The sequence below is a fragment of the Rhinopithecus bieti genome, unplaced genomic scaffold (genome assembly GCF_001698545.2).
Source record: "Rhinopithecus bieti isolate Rb0 unplaced genomic scaffold, ASM169854v2 scaffold_15838, whole genome shotgun sequence".
In the NCBI taxonomy this organism is placed as follows: Eukaryota; Metazoa; Chordata; class Mammalia; order Primates; family Cercopithecidae; genus Rhinopithecus; species Rhinopithecus bieti.
The window spans coordinates 740481-761944 of NW_016808928.1; the positions used below are offsets into that span (position 1 = coordinate 740481).

The window sequence follows — 21464 nt, forward strand, 5'->3', positions numbered from 1 at the left end:
CGCCCGCCACCATGCCTGGCTAATTTTTCTGTATTTTTGGTAGAGACAGGGTTTCACTGTGTTAGCCAGGATGGTCTCGATTTCCTGACCTCGTGATCTGCCAGCCTCAGCCTTCCAAAGTGCTGGGATTTGTGTGGACATACGTTTTCAGCTGTTGGTGGTAAATTCCAAGATATGTGATTATTTCATTATTTGATAAGAATATATTTGGTTTTGTGAGAAGCTTCCAAAGTATCTTCCAAAGTGACTGTACCATTTTGTATTCCCATCAGCAATGACTGTTGTATGTGTTTTTCTGTAGGAAATTTACATGTGTATTTATCCAGTCTCTATGGTAGATATATTTGGGCAGGTTGTCGCCTAATCATTAATTATATTTTTAGTTGTTTAATGATTGGCCCTTACAACCTCAGGTGAAAACAGCTAAAATTATTTGATAATTTTTATATTCTAAGAAAGTGTGAACTTTATTTTAAAATGTGTAATCATTCTTCTTGCAACAGTGTTAATAGTTCCCAGACATAAACTTGTTATCATGTTTTTTATGAGGAAATTCACAGTTTGAAAGGCCTTTCTTCTGATACATGATTTGAAATGGAATGAATCAGATACATTATAGCCTCAGATTTCCAGTGTTCCTTCCTGTGTGTTCTAAGTTGTCATTTCTAACCCATTAATTTCAGACCTACAGTTATTAATTAAAGCATTTGTAAAATATCTTATTCCAAGACGTACGGCCTTGGTACTGATTTAATTGTGCTGTCAGTTCTAAATCTTGGAAAATTATAAAATCTTTCTCCTATTCATTTTCCTTCCATCACAGTTTCTGACACAAACATGTTATTCAGAAAAACAAATGTAGTTTACTGAAGAACATCAAAAGGAAAAATAAAAAAAAAATATTGCTATCAAGGAAGAAACCCAATGATGCATACATTTTTCTCGAGGTGTGTGCGTATGTGTGTGTGTGCATGTGTGTGCGTGTGTGTGTGTGTGAGCATGTGTGTGTGTGTGCACATGCACAGAGGAAAAGATCATAGCAATCAATTGATATACTTGGATTATTTTGGTTTAATTGAATCAGGAGAAGTGGTCTCTTTATTTGAATGGACCCATATCAAATGAATTATTTTTCAGTAAATTGAAATTATATAGTATATTTTATTTTGATTTTGGGAAATGTTTTCATTTTGTTTATAAATTAATATTTTATCAAGGAAAATATATATTATTTGAATCAAAGTAACAATAGTATTTCTTTCCTGCAAAATCATTTATATACTTATTGAGTCATTCTTATCATCTTGCAATATTCTCCATTAAAAGAAAAAAATCCTCTCTGACACATTCTTACTTCTCTTCATTCATGTTAGTTAAAATATCTCAGAGATCTCCAGAACAACTTATTCCACTTCCTCACATCCCCTTCTGCCAATCCAGTTTAGCGCTTCTTCCATCCCTACAACTCTGCTGTTCTTTCTTGCCGTGGTTATCCATGTCCTCCATCCAGTCAAGCCCACACGTCTCATCTTAGAGCTCATCTGATTCACGTTCTTAGTAGCATTCAACACATTTGATCACTCCCTCCTTCTTAAGATCTTTAGGTTTATGGATTTTTCACAAAACACCATATTCTTGGTGTCCTCCCTATCATAGATTCTTCTTTGTCGTTTCTTCCTCAATTCCTTGACCTCTAGATATGAAAGAGACTGCAGCTCATCCTCATCCCTCTTCCTTTCATGTGCCTTCCTTGGATACTCTGACAGAGTCTTAGTATTTTAGGTGGCACCTATCGTTAGGGACCCCCATTTATGTGTATCGAGTCCTGAATCTTTCCCAAGCTCCACACTGGTTTTTTCTAAATGCTCACTGGACACCTTGGCTTGACGTACCATCTAGAAATCTCTAAAAGTCATGCAAAGCTTAGCAGACATCAATATGGCAAGAGTGCCCAGCACTTACCTCCTTCATAAAGAAGAACCAAAATGACAAGTAGATAAGTACAGTGTCTAGGGGAAAACACTGTAGTGAAGCAACAGAGAAAAGACCCTCTGAGGCATGGAAACTCAAGACGGCAGCACAAAGATGAATGTGAAATGCCAGGATAGGATCTGTTCAGTGCCAAGAAGGGACTCCTCATTGTAGGGAGAAGGTAAGTGGGAGATCCCCAGCAGGCCACTTTCCCAGCCCAGATGCCTGCATTCAGAGCTTCAGAAAAGCCTCACAGTCCTCACAGGCCCTGAGCCAAGGGTAAGGAGCTGCCTGGAGTCCACATGGCTATATTGCTCCAGGGAGAGAATTCACGCCAGGTTCCTCTCTCATTCCCTGGGCCTCAGGCTGCTGCAGCATGGTGCCATTTTCTGGACAGAACAAATATCAGAGGACATCCTGCCCATGGGGTCAGTAGCCCCTGCATCTCCACATCTTGAGAACCCAGCCATCATCCCACCACAGCCAAGCAGAAGGATGCAGGGCCATGACCCCAGCTGGACTCATTGGCACAAACATGAACCCAGCACTCAAGCGCATGAAGTAACCTACACCACAGGTGTAGGTTAGCAGCGTCGGGAGGCCACTCTCAAGACGGAGCCAAAGTGCATGCTCCCCAGGGCCTGAGAGTTGAATTCCTGAGGCCCATCACCAACAACCACCCTGGCTGTATGCCTCTTGTAGAGACCAAGAACTGGTCTTTTGGGTACTGCTGCCACCAGTGAACACTCCCCACCCCCCAAGTAGTGGAATTGCTGAATGCCCACACATGCTTCCCAGGGACCCAAGGACCAGCCCACCTGAGGCCAAACACTGCCATAAAACTTGTTCCTCTGAAAAGCAGAGATGCCACATGTGACCTTCTATATCCTCAAAACAAGCCCACCCAGAAGTCTCCATCTGCAGTAGAGTTGAACCAATGCTTCCAGAAACACCTGCAGCCAAGGCTACTCAGGCAGCCACAAAAACTGCAGACATTGATTACAACCAAATAAATAACATGAAGACTACACTACTGTACTCATGCAGAATACAAACCAAGGTGCCCTACCCAACTGACACTATGAGACACATCTACAGGAAAAAGTTTTTCACTACTAAAACTACCCTCTAAAATTAGGAGCAATTGTGTTTTGTCAGATGTATAGATATCAATGTAGGAATACAAGAAATGTCTAAAAAGCAAAAATCATGACTCCGACAAAGGAACAAAATCATTTTCTAATACCAAATCCCAAAGAAAAGGACAGCTACAAAATGCCTACACGTTTTAAAATAATGATCTTAAAGATATGCCATGAAAATCAATAGAATAAAATAGACAATTCAAAATGTTAGGAATAACAATTCATGATCTGAATGAGAAATTCAACAAAGAGATATTACACAAAAAGAACTAAGCAGAAATCTTGAAACTGAAGAATAAAATGAATAACATTTAAAAAATAAAATCAAGAGCTTCAACAACAGACTAGATCAAGATGAAAAAAGAATTTCTGAACTTGGAGACAGGATTTCTGGAATAAGCCAATCAGACAAAAATAAAAGAATAAATAAGAATAAAGAATGCCTACAAAATATGTGGAACAAAATGTAGTGGACAAATATTCCCATTATGGGAATTCTAGAAGGAGAAAACATCAGAAAAGGTGTAGGATATCTGTATAATAAAATAATAGCATAAAACTTCTCAAATTTTTAGAGAAATATGTACATTCAGATCCAGGAAGCTCAAAGGTCACCAAACAGATCCAGTGCCAAAGATGTTCTCCAAAGAGCTTTATAATCAAACTGTCAAAGTCAAAGACAATTCTTCCTTCTATTCTAGTGATTTTGTAATTTTCCCAAGAAAAAGAAAAATACATATTTGAGGTTACGGATATCACAATTATCCTGATTTGATCGTTAGACTTTGTATAAACATATCAAAGTACCACATATACCCCCAAAATAGCCACAACCTGATATAGCAATATAATATACATATTTAAATACTTCAAAGACAAAAAGAAGTCTAAAAACAGCAAGAGAAAACAGTCAAGTCAAATATAAGCAAAAAGCCCCCCAACTAACAGATTTCTCAGCAGAACCCTTACAGGCTAGGGGAGAACAGAGTGATATAATGAAAATGCTGAAAGAAAAAAGAAAAAAAAAATTTCAGCCAAGAATACTATACCCAGCAAAGCTATACATTAGAGATGAAATAGAAATAAAATTATTCCCAGATGAGGAAAAGCTAATAAAAATTTATCACTACTGGAATGGTCCTACAAGAAATGCTTATGGGAGCCCTTCATCTGAAAGTGAAAGGATGATAACCACCATCGTGAAGACACAAGGTAGAATAATATTCACTGGTAGAGAAGACAAATAAATGAGAAAGAAAGAAAACCATATCATGACGGAAAGCCACCAAACCACAAAGATAACCAAGAAGAGCATGAGAATGGAACAAAGGATGTGCAAAACAACCAGAACAGAATTAACCAAGTGACAATATAATTTAAAAACAATATCCAAGTGTATACTGCCTTTCAGAAACTTGCTGCACCTGTAAAGACACACGTAGACTAAAACTGAAGACATGACACGAGATTGTCCATGCAGACAGACACCAAAAACTAGCAGGAAAAGCTCTACATTTATCAAATCACATGGACTTTAAGTGAAAAAATGTGAAGTAGCTGGGTATGTTGTCCCTGTAATCCCAGATACCTAGAAGTATGAGACCTGAGAAAGGGTGAGACATGAGACATGAGAAAGGGTGAGATATGAGAAAGCTTAAACCCAGGAGACAGAGGTTGCAGTAAGCTGAGATTGCACCACTGCACTCCAGCCTGGGTGACAGAGCAAGACTGTGTCTAAATAAATAGATAAATAAATGGAAAGGAAGATGAAAATAATGTAAAATGAGACAAAGACAAAAATAATGTATAATAATTATAAACATATATGCACCGAACACCAGAGATCCCAGATATACAAAGCAAACATTACTGAAGGGAGAGAGAGACCCCAATATAATAATAAATGTGGACTTTAACATCCAACTACTCTCAGCATGGAACAGCTTATCTAGACAGAAAATTAATAAAGAAGTGCTAAGCTATATTGTAGACCAAATGGACCTAACAAACATTTATAGAGCATTTCATCCAACAGCTGCAGAATGCACATTTTTCTCATCAGCATATGAACATTCTTCAGGACTGATTGTATGTTATCCCACAAAAAAAGAGTCAATAAATTTTTTAAAAGTCAAAATTATATCAAGTATCTTTTTTTGACCGCAACAGATAAAATTAGGAATAAATAACAAGAGAAACTTTGGAAACTGTGCAAATACATGGAAATTAAACATGTTCCTGGGTGTCCAATGGGCCTATGAAGAAATAGACCAATGAGTCTGTAAAGAAATTAAGAAGAAAATTTAAAAGTAATTCTTCTTTTTTTTTTGAGTCGGAGTCTCACTCTGTTGACCAGTCTAGAGTGCAGTGGTGCGATCTCAGCTCACTGCAACCTCCACCTCCCAGGTTCAAGCGATTCTCCTGCCTCAGCCTCCTGAGTAGCTGGGGCTATAGGCATAGGCCACCATGCCCAACTAATTTTTACATTTTTAGTAGAGACGGGGTTTCACTCTGTTTACCAGGCTGGTCTTGAACTCCTGACCTTGTGACCCACCCACCTTGGCCTCCCAAAGTGCTGGGAAATAAAAATAGAAACACAACAGACCAAAACCTATGAGATACAGTAAAAGCAGTGGTAAGAGGGTATTTTATAGCATTAAACACATATATCAAAACAGTAGAAAGACTTCAAATAAACACTCCTAGCTCTGCGACCTGGAGGAGGTGATGCTCCACAAGTTCTTGTAGGGTGAGGCCAGTGCTTCCGCCCACGGACAAGTCACGTGGTGTCTGCGCTCAATGCCACAGGGAGCTCTGCAGGGCAGGCGGAACAGCAAACCAACCGAAAGCATCAACCCAGGGAATATTATGAAGGGGATAGGCAGGATTTTGGCAAAGCGACTGGCTTTCTCGGACAGAGTGGGCTGTGGAACCATGGCTGAGGGAGGAACATTAAGCAGGTACTTAAGGAAAATGGCAGGAATAGAAACCCAAACATGTATGTTCTCACTTACAAGTGGGAGCTGAATAGTGAGAACACATGGACACAAGAAGGGGAACAACCTACACTGGGGCCCGTTAGGAGAGCTTTAGGGAAAAGAGCTAATGCATGCTGGGCTTAATACCTAGGTGATGGGTTGACAGGTGCAGCAAGCCACCATAGCATGTGTTTACCTATGTCCCGAACCTGCACATCCTGCTCATGTACCCTGGAACTTAAAAACAAATAATAAAATAATTATACACATATATATGTGTGTGTTTGTGTGTGTGTATATGTGTGTGTGTGTGTATATATATGTGTATATGTGTGTGTGTATATATATGTGTATATATGTGTGTGTATATGTGTATATATGTGTGTATATATATGTGTATATATGTGTGTGTATATGTGTGTTTGTGTGTGTGTGTATATATATATATAGAGAGAGAGAGAGACAGAGAAAGAGAGAGAGAAATATGGAGCATCCAGTTCCAGGGACAGCTGAGGGAGTCCATGCAAGACATAAGGAGGGTGCATATGTTGGAGGAACTAAAACCATTTTGGCTCAATGTCATTGAAGTTGCTCACAACTTGAAATGTATTATCCTTTTGTCTTCACTTTTCATTTGCATCTCTGGCTCTCTTTTACTATGAAAGAATTGCATATTTGGTTAAAAATATATGTATATCTATTTTACAGCTGCATATATGCATAAAATGCCATATCCTCTGACAAACTAAAAGCTGTCTATGCAAGACCAAGGCTGCATTTTCTGTTTTTACTGAGCATCAACAGCATGGAGTAAAGATGTGTATTTGACAACAGGACTGGCTGATTGTTGAGATGAAATACTGACAAGGACTTTCTCTGTCTACCTTTGCCTTGGCTTGAAAGAATTACAGAATGGTCCTTTTTCCACCCCTAGTGAGAGCCCATTCATACAGTGTGAATCCTGTCTGTACTCATTACAAATTGGCCAAACATGACACCCAAACCTTAATGAATTATCATTGCTTCCCACCAGAATTGTAAACAAGTCAGCACTGGGTTCACATGTCAGAAAGGAAACTACCAGGTCTCAATGATGATTCTTCAGTTTGAAAATTATCTAATTATCAGGTGATGGTCACTTACAAACTGATTCATGAGAAACAAAACAATAGAAATAAAAATATCAGGTGCTACGTTTCACATGCAGTATTTACACTGGTTTGCAACAGCTATCAACCTCGACACCTGTGTCAAATCGGATTGCTGAAATAATGTATTCATACAAACACTGCAATTTGAAATAGTAGGTTTTTAAAAATAAATCGTAATGATTATATTACTAATTTTAGTAAGAATTTCAAGTAGCAAATTTAATGTATTCCTTATTGGTGTTGCTTGGAAAAGCACCTGTTTAGAGCCTGTTGGAACTGTGGACATGGACTTGGGTATTCGTGGGAAGTCTGTCTTCCCTATGCTACCACGTACTCTTTTCTTTCAAGCTTAACAAATGGGCATTTGGTACTTTTCTACACTGTTTCAGAATTTCTGTTTCATTCTAACATAGAGCCTATTAAAATGTACTTCCAATATTATGGTTTCTGTTCCTCCTGTCCCATCCCTCTTCCTCCTTCCTTTCTCACACCCTTTGCGTCTTTCTCGTTAACATCTCTCTCTCTCCCTCTCACTTATATATCCATCTATCTATGCATCATCTGCCATTTCTCCATCCGCCCATCCATCCATCCAGTCTATCATCTATTTACTATCTGTCATCCATCTATCTATATCTATCTATCTATCTATCTATCTATCTATCTATCTATCTATCTATCTGTCTGTCTCTATCTATCATCTAATCTGTCTATATCTTCTAATCTTCTACCATCCATTGAATCTATCATCTATCTATCATTCCTCTAATTATCATCATGTATTTATCTTCTTTAATTTTTTCTCCATACTACCCAGGTTTCTAACCTAACTTTTCCTTCCTCATAGTACTGGCCACCAAAGGAAGCATTTCTTCTTTCAGGAGAAAAAGATCTTGTGCTCTACAGAAAGAAGTTAATAGATTATAATATACTGGCACATCAAACATAAACCAGTGTTGTACAGATGTCTCGGAGCTGGTCATCATGACAAAGTATTCTTCGTAAAAAACGAACAAAAAACGTACAGGCTTTGCAAGACTTTGTATCCTCATAAAGTCTTTTGGGGTGTTAATATGGATAATTAAATGAAATATGCATATAGAACTTTATATTTATTGCAGGGCATTCTGGGTCTGGTCAAAATATGTGTCATTAACTATAACCAACATTTCTTTTGCTTATATTGATGTAGTTATTGGTTAATCCAAACAAACACTGAAAGTGTTAAAGTAAACATTTAGTAGATATTTGACTTAAAGTGGTGTAGAGGTTAAATTTCATTTTTAGAGGTGAAAATACTTAAGTTGGGGGTACTAGCAATTCTGAATTTCATAAAATTCTGTAATGCCAGGCTATCAAATATATGGAATTATCCATGTAACTACTTAAAGCAGCTCTGGGATCATTTGACATTGGTATTAAGGAGCAAAATTTAACACTATAACTAGATATTACGATATTTATTAAAAGTCATGGGAAGTACCTACTGTTCTAAGTCACTGTTTTGTACCTTGTATTTAGGTCATCAAGCTTGCCTTTGAAGAATTTGAGCTGGAGCGAGGCTATGACACCCTGACGGTCGGTGATGCTGGGAAAGTGGGAGACACCAGATCGGTCTTGTACGTGTGAGTATGTTCTTGAGCTTCTTCTCCTGTTATGCATGCAGTGCGGGGCGTGGTGGATGGAGAAGAGATTCTGCTACTGGCTTGCAATTTGGCCTCAGGTGTTTGGTTAGTGCCATTTATGGCTAATCTAGTGGCCTGCAATCTGATTTCATATGAGAACAAAATATGAGTATAATTTAGGATTATGTTTTATCTGTTTCAATTGTTTTCCTTCATTAAAAATATGTTTATGGCAAAAATTAGTACATTCATGAGGTAGCAAAAATTAATAAATTTGGCCGGGCGCGGTGGCTCACGCCTGTAATCCCAGCACTTTGGGAGGCCGAGACGAGCGGATCACGAGGTCAGGAGATCAAGACCATCCTGGCTAACACGGTGAAACCCCGGCTCTACTAAAAAAATACAAAAAACTAGCCGGGCGAGGTGGCGGGCGCCTGTAGTCCCACCCAGGCTACTCGGGAGGCTGAGGCAGGAGAATTGCGATGAACCTGGAGGCGGAGGCTTGCAGTGAGCTGAAAGATCTCGCAAATGCACGCCAGCCCGGGCACAGAGCGAGACTCCACCTCAAAAAGAAAAAAAAAAAAAAAAAAAAAAATTAATAAATTTTTCAAATCAACTCCTCTTTTTTTATTTGAGACAGAGTCTCACTCTGTCACCCAGGCTGGAATGCAGTGGTCTGATCTCGGCTCACTGCAACCTCCACCTCCCAGGTTCAAGCAATTCACCCGCCTCAGCCTCCTGAGTAGCTGGGATTACAGGTGTGCACCATCATGCCAGGCTAATTTTTGTATTTTTAGTAGAGACGGGGTTTGCCCATGTTGGCCAGGCTGGTCTCGAACTCCTGACCTCGGGTGATTTGCCCGCTTCAGCCTCCCAAAATTCTGGGATTACAGGTGTGAGCCACCATGCCCAGCCAATCCCTGTTTTTTAAACTCTCTCCTCTGCTTCCCTGTGATGTTACATTATCAGGGTTTTTAAAGAAGTGAAGATGCTTTCTAGTTTGGGAAATATAGGTCTTTTTTGGAATAATGTCATACACCTTTCCACGCTTTCTGTAAAACTTCATGATAAAGTAACAGACATCATGGGGAAAAGTGTTGGGGGTGACTCAGTGTACCTCTGAAGAACTCTATTTCCAGAGTCTTAGCAAGAATGGTGACAGCCCATGCTCTGAATATTTGCAGACTGATCCCACTTCTCAGTTTTCACCAGGATCACTGACTGTTCTGCAGCCTTATGACCTGGGCATCCGCTTTAGCTACGTCCAGAGAGAGGGCCTCAAAGACAGTTTCTGTCCATTTTATCAGACCTGGTGTATCAAAATTAGGAAAATGATTTGGGGGTGTTCTTCCTCTATGTTTTTAGCAGAAAGGAAATACCCGCCTTATTTGCCTTTGCCACTCCACAGATAGCTTCTCTTCATGATGTAGATCTTGAAACCACTAAACCAGAGCATCTTTCATTAATGGAAAGTGTTCTGCAGGTGTTTGTCTTGGTTTCTTTGTCTTCTTGTATACTACTGAGGATGACTCTTCATTTGTGAGGAAGCTTGCCCCTAGTAGCATCCCATATTTCTATGCTAGAAAAAAGATGCAGTCTATTATACTCACCTTATCCCCTTATTTATTGATTACTTATGAGACAGTTCACACATTGAAAAAGCTCTAGCCAACTATTCTGTATATTCCCTTAAAAATCAATACAGCCAGAATAGGACTCCACCAGGAACGTGCCTCCTTCCTTCGTTGTATCTTGAACACTTTGCAAGAGAACACATACCTCTAGCTTGTCTTCCTGCTGGCACATTCCAACTATTACTAATCATAATACTTGAAATTATGTTGCTGGACCACAACTTATGATAATAATGATGAGAATAACACTAGTAATATCATAGCTAACTTTTATGTATCTCTTACGCACCATGCACTGTGTTAAATGCATAATACATTTTACCTTGTCCGATCTGTACTATAATCCTGGGAATTTGGGGCTAATAATATCATTGTTTTGTCAGTGATGAAGCTGAAGTTTTGATAGGTTAAAGGATTTGCCCCAATTCACAAATCTAGTGTGTGCTGAGGCAGGGATTCCAGCTCAGGGATGTGATATTGTTCCAGGATCTGGAGTCTTCATCGCCTGTAGACCTACCATGATTTTAACCTGGTTCCCTTTGACAGTCTTTTGCATCTGATGCTCACACCCCCACCCCATTATTTCACTTCTACAAGCAGCTGTGAAGTGAATGTCTTTGTACGTAGACGTTGGTATACTTGTTTGGTATACCTTCAGGAACATTTCCAGCGAGGAATTTTGGGATTAAGAGGCATCTTCATTTACACTGTTATGTTTCTCCAATTGTCCCCCCCAAAAATTTATATAAACCACAGTGGAACATAAAGTATCCTATTTTTCCACACCCTTGCCAAATGATGACTCTTTTTTGTTGACAAATTACAAGGGTAAAAAAATAGGCTTTTTTATTTTTAAAAACAGAGTCTTACATCTGAGGGCCCCGATACCTATATTTTGAGCAAGCCTCCAAGGTGATCGTCACACACACTGCCTGCCTTTGACCTGAGACAGTGCTGGGAACAGCACCACAGTGGATAGAAACGAGCCGGCAAGTCAAAGACGGAGTTTCTGGCTCCAGCTATTTGCTATCCCCATGGCCCTGAGGGAAGTCATTTTCCCTCTCTCTACCTCTCTTTTCCTGGCTAGAAAATATGTATAATAAACTTTTCCAGCCTCTGGAAACGAGAAAAATGAAATAATGCATGCGAACACTCCGGAGAGCTGAAAAATGTAACCCACACATATTATTATTACCAAAACACCTACTTTAAGAGAGGATGTCACTAAAATAAATGAGAAAAATTGTTAAATATCGGCAACATTTAAAATATAAATGCAGCTAGGTGATGCCGTATGAAATCCCTTAGGTTATTATTAAAGATCTACAATCTTACACTCATTGTTTAATGCGATTTGTTGTTAAGAAAGCAATTGCAAACTCTGTATTACATTGACATAAGGGTTATTAGAGCCTTCTCTCAATAGCTTGAATCTATAAATGAAAAACTAAGTAGCCGACTGAATCAAACTGAGATGCCCTTTGGGAAACATTGTAACCAGGACCAGTGGGGCATTTAATCAGCTGCAGAAGAGGAAGGAAAAACCACTGATATATGTCCTCAGTGTACCAGATCACAGAAAAATAACAGAACACAATCAGAGAATCACAGCTGGTCTCTTTGAATAAACAGGTAATTTCAGGCGATACATCAACAAATACTTTGGGGTACTTATATGCAAACATTCTTCCCAGCATGGAGTCTAACATCTAATTGGAGAAATGACGGATACACTGGAATAGTTTAAATACTAGTCAGTATATGAAGTCAGAGGATCACGTGACACACATTTAAAATAAAGCAGCAGTTTAAAACCTCTTCATGGCAGACTGGCATTCACTACTTTAAACTCAATATTTTGTGGGTTTCTTTCTTGTGGGAAATTTGGAATTCTAGTTAAATCTGGATTATAAGAGAAATTTGGAAAATGAAATAGCCTAAAAGTAGATAGCTCACCCTAAATAGGGTTTTAAAATTTTTTATTTCTGGTAATGATTTTTCATTTTCTTAATTTCTATGACACAATATGAAAGAATAAAAAACATTAAGGAACTCCTTCAATAATCCACCTTCCCTGAGAAGTGGATGAAGGAACTTAGGTCATATTTATAGAATGTCAGACTTAAAAGAAAATTAAGTAACTTTCTTTGCAAATGTCTGCTGAGTTCTTTCCAAGCACGTCTATTGAGATTGTTCTTGAATTTAATTTGCAGAGGAACTGCATGGAGAGGTATGGCCTTCCCCGGACTTCCTCTGGCCTTTGCAGCTATTAGCCATTGGTCACCAGGGGATTTCATTAATTCCGGATGTTCTGTGGGCGCAGGCACAGGCTACAGTTTTAAAATGCCCGTCCATCTACGAGAATGAATAGTCAATATTATTGGAGACATCTGCGAGCACGCAGGGTAGCCTCTGCCTAACCAGATGTGTGGATCAACAAATCAGGATCCTGGTTCTGTCTTAGGACTGGATTAATCCATTTTTGGTGAAACTACTTCTTGCTCCCAGACACTGTCTGGTGTGGCTGAGACTTCATTTCTCCCTGCTGTTTTCCGCTGATCCTGAGTCAAAGGGCATCATTCTCTTTTTATTAAAGACTGCTGAAGAGCCATAAAAAAGCAGACGCTATGCACAGACGTGTGCGTGTTTGTGTGCGTATCTTTATATATCTTTAATTTTATCACAGAGTTAACCACTAAACATTTAGTGCTTTGGGGGAAAGCATAAACAATTGATGTTGGTAATAAAGAGATAAAGATATTGACTTAAATACATCCTAGATTTTAAAAAATTCAGAAAACATGATTAGAAATCAAACCAATTAGAAACAAGATTCTTAAAACTCTGGAATCACATGATCCCAACTATTTTTCTGTATATTATCTTTCACATAATGGCACAGCCTGTGAGTCTGAATGCCACTGATAGTATAGACAGACTCAACTGTTTGAACCCTGTTCTTGACTTAAAGTCTATCCATTGTTAACTTTTCTTTCCCGGCCTCTTATCTAGAAGCTTTCTTGCTTGACTCTTTGAATAATTATTTATTGAATGCCAAATATTATGCTAGGCCTCAGCTAGGAGACATAGAGAAAGAATAAGCCATTCTCCTAGCCTTGAGGACTAATTAGCCTACTGATATAAATTTCATATAATTAGCAATAGGAATCTATACTATTAATAGGAAGAGTGCTAGTATTGCTATAAATTTTATATTATATTTTATACTACGAGAAGCATGCTATCTTCTTCATACATTTATCTATTGGTTTTAGCCTTGAATGTAAGAGGTCAAAAGAAATGTTATTGGCCAAGCATGGTGGTACACACCTATAATCCCAGAACTTTGAGAAGCCGAGGAGGGAGAAATACTTGAGGCCAGAAGTTTGAGACCAGCCTGGGCAACATGATGAAACCCCATCTCTACAAAAAAAAAAAAAAAAAAAAAAAAAAAAAAATTAGTCAGGTGTGATGGTGCATGCCTGTAGTCCCAGCTACTCAGGAGGCTGAGGTGAAAGGATCGATTGTGTCCAGGAGATCAAGGCTGCAGTGAGCTATGATCACCCCACTGCACTCCAGCCTGAGCAACAGAGCAAGACACTGTTGGAAAAAGAAAAACAAAAAACAAAAAACAATAATAATATTATGACTTGCTAAACATTTATTTGGTTTGAGGTTAGAAAAAAAAGTCACCTCTTCTAAGTATATTTTGATTGCATCTGTAGGGTCTTTTTTTTTAGTCTTCTGTGTCTACAAAGTAAATTACTCATAAAATATACATCTCTAATGGGATACAAACAAGTTTAAGAACATATAAAACCATTAATATCAAAATGTTGATGGGATCTTGTTATAAAAATATTGGTAATATTACTAAATGAGGTTTGAACAATGCCTTGAGGATTTACATGATTTCTGGGAAATCACAAAATATTCCATGGGATTCTTTTAGCACTTATTGCAATTTATAAGCTTCCAGGAACTCTTAAAAACATTCACAAATAATTTCGGCATTAAAAAGGGACCCCTGTTCTTGACAATGTATTGGTAGGTGCCTCATTTGAAAATTCTATCTGGCAATTCAATTATTTTAAGTAGATAAACGTAAGAATTCTAAATATTTGTACACCAAATTTACCCGATACTTTGGTGGGTGTAAAATATCCTCCTTGTGACTAGATGCCTCGATTTATATATGGTATTCCTAAAATATGCCTTAAATGTATGCTGATAATACATCAATCACTGCTGTCTGAAGAGAGCAGCCCAGTTACTAGAATAATCAAGTCGCTTCTGTATAATTGCTAGCACAGTCTTGGCCTTCTCCTATAGTAATTGGTTACTCGGCCTGGTTAGTAGAGTGTTGTTATGCCAGGGAGTGCTTTTGTGTTACCTTCTGTGTGTGACAAGTTCAGGATCAACTTCCCAGAATCAAGGAGAATTGGGTAGCCAGCCTTCATCGTTACCACTGGAGAGTTCAGACATTGCCACACCTCTCTGGACACCCTTTGTGGTTTGGGTTTCCTCTTCCTAGAACCCTGTCTCTAGGGGAATAAACAAACCGCTGGGCTTTAGCATTTTGGATCTGGGCTAGCAGCTGCAGTGGAGCTATCTGAGAAAGCCAGCACAGTCAGGGACCTTGGGGACCCATCAGGCGTATCTTGAGGGCACCCTGCCTACAGGGAAGAAGAAGCCATAGGTCCCACAGGAAGCTGAGCCCACAGGAAGCTGAGACCACAGGAAGCTGTTGCAGATAAGGGGGTGGGGGGGCTCCATTTCAGCTAATTTGGGGTCCAGGCAGCTGAGTGAACCCCTGGAGTCATTTCCAGCTGTTCTGGCTGTTTTGTCACAGGTATAGACTCACTGTGGCTATTTTCTCTAAGGAGCCAAAAAATGCATGCCTGTTTTTATAGACCCAGAAGACCTAGGAATCTCTTCCACAATTCATCAGTCAAAAACATTTAAATATTTTATTGTTTGTTTTTTCATCTCAAAGTAACATTGAAGGCTGTTATTATTTTGGGGAGATAAGTCCATTAAAACAATAGATGGCGTATATAGTGCAGCATCCCTGACTCCCTCTCGTATGCCTTTTACCCTCAAAGAATTGTTGCATCAAATAGAATGGTAGATAAAAAATAGTTTTAAAAAGGTTAAAAGTACAGTACAAGGAGAAGGTAATATTATATTACTATAGTTACCATTGCCATCTTAATATAATAAAACATCCAGAGTTCTGCCATGTTCAGAATGAAATTTAAAAATGAAATGTAATGGAAAGGAAGAAGGAAAGAGGAGACTGAACTGTCATTTAGTGCACCTGTATTGTTGATTGACAAACTTGTGACAAAGATATCATTTCTATCTGCTAGACGAAGACAAGGAGCGCTGGAGTTGATAGTCACTAATTGCTCATTGAACCCCTGGTGTTAATACAAAGGGATCTTTGTAGACTTTGTCTGGATCCCCAGTGGAAACGTTTTGCAAATCTATAGTAAAACGTCACAACCAGGATATTCACCTGGATATGATCCACTGATCTTATTCAGATTTCTTGTTTTATTTTATTTTATTTTATTTTATTTTTATTTTTTATTTTATTTTATTTTATTTTTGAGGCAGAGTCTCGTTCTGTCACCCAGGCTGAAGTGCAGTGGTACAATCTCAACTCACTGCAACTGCCGCCTCTCAAGTTCAAGGGATTCTCATGCCTCAGGAGTAGCTGGGATAACCGGCATGTGCTATCATGCCCAGCTAATTTAATTTCCCCTTTTATTTATATTCATTTGTGTGTCTCTCTCTCTGTCCCATTTTATTTATATTCATTTCTCTCTCTCTCTCTCTCTCTCTCTCTCTCTCTCTCTCTCTGTGCGTGTGTGTGTGTGTGTGTTAGTATGAAATTCTGTACAATTTCACTACCTGTTTAAGTTCATGTATCCACCACAATCAAGACACAGGTAATCTCTAATACCCCAAAGGTCCCTCATGTTTTCTTTAATAATAATAGCCAACTCCCTGTTTTCTACACTTAATCGTGACCCCTGCCAACCATTATCTCCACTCCAGCTCTAAAATTTTGTCATTGCAAGAATGTTACATAATTAGAAGCATGTAGTGCCTTACCTTCTATGATTGCTTCTCACTCAGCAAGATTCCCTGGACGTTGTGTACTGCAATCGTTTCTTCCCATTTTTTGCTGACTAGCATTTCGAGGTATGAATGTTGCACAGTTTCTGTTTAGTCACCCACTGACGGACACCGGGATTGCTTCTAGTATTTGACTGTTATGAAGAAAGCTACTATGACATTTGTGTATAGGTTGTTGTGTAAACATGAGTTTTTATTTCTCTTGGAATATTCCCGAGGAGTGTGACTGCTTGAGTTGTATGTTGGTTGTATATTTAGTTTTGTAGGAAACTGCCCAACTATTTTCCAGCATAGTTCTCCCACGTCACAGCCCATGATGTTAAGTGGCTCTTAGGCTCACACCGTCCCCACAATTGGTTTTATCATCACTTTTTCTGCTCCAAAAGGTGTGTAGTGACACCTGTTTGTGGTTTAAATTTGCATTTTAACCATTGATGGCTAATGATGATGAGCATTTTGTCAGGTGCTTATTTACTATCTGACATCCTCTTTGGCAAGATGTCTAAGTCTTTTTCCCATTTTCTAAGTGGATGTTTCTTACCATTAAGTTTTGAGAATTCTTTGTATAGTCAAGATATTAGTGCTTTGTAGAATACATGGTTTGCAACTATTTTTTCTCAGTCTGCAGTTTTTCTTTTTACTTTCTTCATGTGGGTTTCAACACATGGCAAAAGCTTTTAATTTTGGTGGAGTCTAGTGTATTGGCTTTCCCATAATGGCCAGTGTTTTGGTGTCAAGTCTAAGGATTCTTTGCCTAGCTGCACTTTACCGAGGAGTCCTTCTATACATTTTCCTAAAAGTTTTACAGTTTTACATATTACATTTCAGTCTCTTATCCCTTTTGAGTTAGTTTTTGCATATGGCTTGAGACAGAGGTTGAGGTTCCTGGTTTGCCCTGCAGTTCCTGTGTCCAGTGGCTCAGGAGCATTTGTTGAAAGGACTCTCCTTGCTCCATTGAACTGCTTTTCTGCCTTCATCAAAAAATAGTTAGATATATTTGTGTGGGTCTATTTCTGAGTTCTCTGTTCTGTTACACTGATGTGACTAGTCTTCTACCAATGCCACACATTACTGATTACTGTAACTGTTTAGTAAATGTTAAGATCAGATGGAGTGATGTTTCTCACCTTATTCTTCTTTGTCACGAGACTTAGCTATTCTAGGGCAGGTGCCACTCTATATAGGTTTGAGAATACCATGTACATATATACATGTATACTCCCAGCAAAGCTTTATAAAAACATTGCTGGGATTGTGATAGGAATTACATTAAAGCTATTGATAAATTTGGAGAAAACTGACATGTTTACAATGTTAAAACTTTCAACTCATGAACACTATATATCCTGCAAATTGTCAAATGTTTCTTTTTTGGTGTTAGCTCATATATCATATTCTTTCTTTAGCCTCTTCCGATGGTGGATGACATTGATTGATTTTTTTTAAAAATTGACTCAGCCTTGCATAAATGGAATAAATTCTACTTCATGATTGTGTATAATTTTTTGTACATTGTTGGATTCACTTTTCTAATATTTTGTCGAGGATGTTTTCAACTACATTCATAAAAGATATTGGTCTATAGTGTTCTCTTTCTTTTTTGTACTGCCTTTGTCTGGCTTTGGTATCAATTTAATACTAGCCTCATTATAAGATTGTAATGGCTATAAAATATTTTCTGTTTTGTTACTTTCTGCAAGAGTTTATGAAAACATGATGTTAATTATTCCTTATAAATTGGTAGAATTTTCTAGTGAAACCATCTGGATCTGAGGATTTTGTTTTTGGAGAACATGTTAGTTATAACATTAATTTCTATAATAAAGGACTATTCAGATCGTGTATTTTATCTTGGTTGAGTTTTGGTAATTCATAGTTTTTGATAAATCAGTTTATATTTAATAGCATGTTGAATTTATGAATTTAAAATTGTTTATAATATTTCCTTATTATCTTTGTAATGCCTGATGAATCTGTAGTAATATCCACTATTTTATTTCTGATATTTGTAGTTGTTCCCTTCTATCTCTCTATTTCTTGCTTTCTCTTTTTCTGACTTTCTGCCAGTCTTCTTATGGGTTCATCAATTATATTGTTTTTCAGGGAAAATATTTGTTTCATTATTTTTTCCACTGTTTCTCTATTTCTATTTCATTAATTTAGACCTCTATCACACTCTTCCTCCTACTTTCTTTGAATCTATTTTGCATTACTTTTGCTAGAATCTTGAGGTAAGAACTTAAGTAATTTTTTCATTCTTTTCTAATATCATTCAGTGCTATAAATTTTCCTCTTGGCACTGTTTTATCTGCATTCCACATATTTTTATATGTTGTGTTTTTATTTTCACTTTGTTCTACGTATTTTTTTTTGTTTCACTTGAGACTTTCCCTTTGAATCATGGATTATTTAGAAACATGTTATTTAATTTCCACGTGTTTAGGGATTTTTCTAATGCCTTTTAATCACTGATTTCTAGTTTGATTCCTTTGTGATCAGAGAATAAATTCTCTATGATTTCAGTTCACTTGAATATGTCAAGATCTATTTTCTGGCCCAGGGTGTGATTTGTCTTTGTCAGCTTTTCATAGGGGTTTGAAACACCTGTGTATTGAGTTGAGAGTTCTGTATTCGTCAGTTAGATTCTGTTGGTTGATGGAATATCCTTTGTTATCTTTTCTGCCTGTTTTCTAAGGGTACTAAAGTTTTCATCTATACTTGTGGAGGTTGCTATTTTTCTCTTACCTGTATCAGTTTTTGCTTCTTGTCATGAAGCTCTGATATTTGGTTTGTTCACTTTTAGGATTGTTACATATTTCTGTGGGTCAATCCTTTTATTATTTTGTGATGTCCCTTTTTGTCTCTGATATTTTTATTTGCCTTAAGTCTACTTCATCAGGTATTAACATAGACACTCCTGTTTTTTATTATTAATATTTACATGGTATGTGTTTTCTTCCTTTTATTATCAATATGCCTGGGTCATTGACTTTGACATGTATTTTAAGCCTCATGTAATTGGGTAATATTTTTAAATACATTCTGCCTTTTTCTGACATTTGAGTGGCATATCTAGACCATTTATATTTAAGGTAATTATTGATATGTTTAGTGCTTTGTCTGGCATTTTATTGTCTGTTTATTTCTGTTTCTCATTCCCCTTTTATTGCTTTTCTTGCCTTCCTAGGGGTTATTAAGTTTTGTTTTTTAATTCTATCTTGGCTTATTTGTGGTATAATTTCATGTATTTCTTTATAGTTTTCAAAGTGGTTGTTCTGGGCATTACAGTAAACATATGTGACTTGTAGCAGTCCAGTGATGCATTTGTTTCCTGCTGTTACTATAGAATATTCCATAAACTTGGTGGCTCAAAACAGCAGAAATTTGTACTCTCAGTTCTGGAAACCAGAAGTCCAAGTCAGGTTTGCTAGGCCAGCATCAAGATGTGGGCAGGGCTGCAACCACTCCAAAGGCTCTGGGAAAGAATTCGTCACTTCCTTCTTCCAACTTAGGGCAGCTGCTGGCATTCCTTGGCTTGTGACCACATGAACCCACTGTCTGCATTCAGAGTCATGAGACCATCTTCTCCTCTGCCTGAAATCTCCTTCTGCCTCTCTCTTATATGGATACTAGTGGTGGCACTTAGGGCCCACCTAGATCATTCAGGACAATCCCCCACATTTAGATCCTTAACTTCATCACATTTGCAAAATCTTCCATCTAGAAAGTAAGATTCACAGATTTGAGGGATTAGGGTGAGGGCAGGAGTGGACAGGAGTGAGGCCATTAGTTACCTTACTACAACTAATGCCAACATTTGCCACTTGAAGTATGGAAACCACGCTTGCGTTTAGGGCCCTTTACCTCTTCAACTTTTTAAAGTCATCATCTGAAGTACCAGAAAGTGTTCTAATTGTTTCAATTATTAAGTAAGATTTACAGAACTCATGGTAAACAAAATAGTCCATTTTATATTGTATAGATTCCTCTTGTTTTTTCTCTTTTGAAAACACAAGTAGAAGTTTCTTTTCTTTTCTTCTTCATTTCTTTTCTTTTTGAACACTGTCCTTGAGCCAACCATTAAGGGCAGGTCTACCACCTACACTTTTTTTTTTTTTGAGACGGAGTCTCGCTCTGTGGCCCAGGCTGGAGTGAGTGGCGCGATCTCAGCTCACTGCAAGCTCCGCCTCCCGGGTTCCCACCATTCTCCTGCCTCAGCCTCCCGAGTAGCTGGAACTACAGGCGCCGCCACCACGCCTGGCTCATTTTTTGTGTTTTTAGTAGAGACGGGGTTTCAGTGTTAGTCAGGATGGTCTCGATCTGCTGACCTCATGATCCGCCCGCCTCGGTCTCTCAAAGTGCTGGGATTACAGGCGTGAGCCACTGCGCCCAGCCTACCACCTACTCTTAATTTGCAACAACAAATTCTTTGCCTGATAATTTTTTTAAGTTCCCTTTATTTCTAAAGGATAGATTCACTGAATCTAGAATTTATAGTTGAGGGTTCTTCCTTCTGGCCTCCAGGATCCCAAATGGGAAAATCATTATCCTTGAAGTAGATTTTCCTGTAGGTAACATTTTGTTTCTTTTGGTTGTCTTTTCTGTTTTAGTTTTAAAAGTTGGATTAGATGTGTCTCGGAATGAACTTCTTTGGGTTTATTTTGAGAGGTTAACTTAAATTATTTTTGGTCTGTAAATTCATGTGTTTTGCCAAATTTGGGATGCTTTCAGCAATTTTTTAAAAAATAATTTCAACACCATCATCTAGCTCATCTCCTGGAATTCCAATGATAAAATAATTGGATTTTTTTTT

General features: G+C 38.0%; 1 protein-coding gene across 1 annotated transcript in view; it reads left to right on the forward strand.

The window, feature by feature from the left end:
- CSMD1 (CUB and Sushi multiple domains 1) overlaps positions 1–21464 on the forward strand; it is a 1215136-nt gene that overhangs the window by 647583 nt on the left and 546089 nt on the right. The window contains exon 9 of the mRNA XM_017887857.1: positions 8767–8870. Within this exon, the coding sequence (XP_017743346.1) occupies positions 8767–8870 (104 nt within the window). The remainder of the gene's footprint in view (positions 1–8766; positions 8871–21464) is intronic.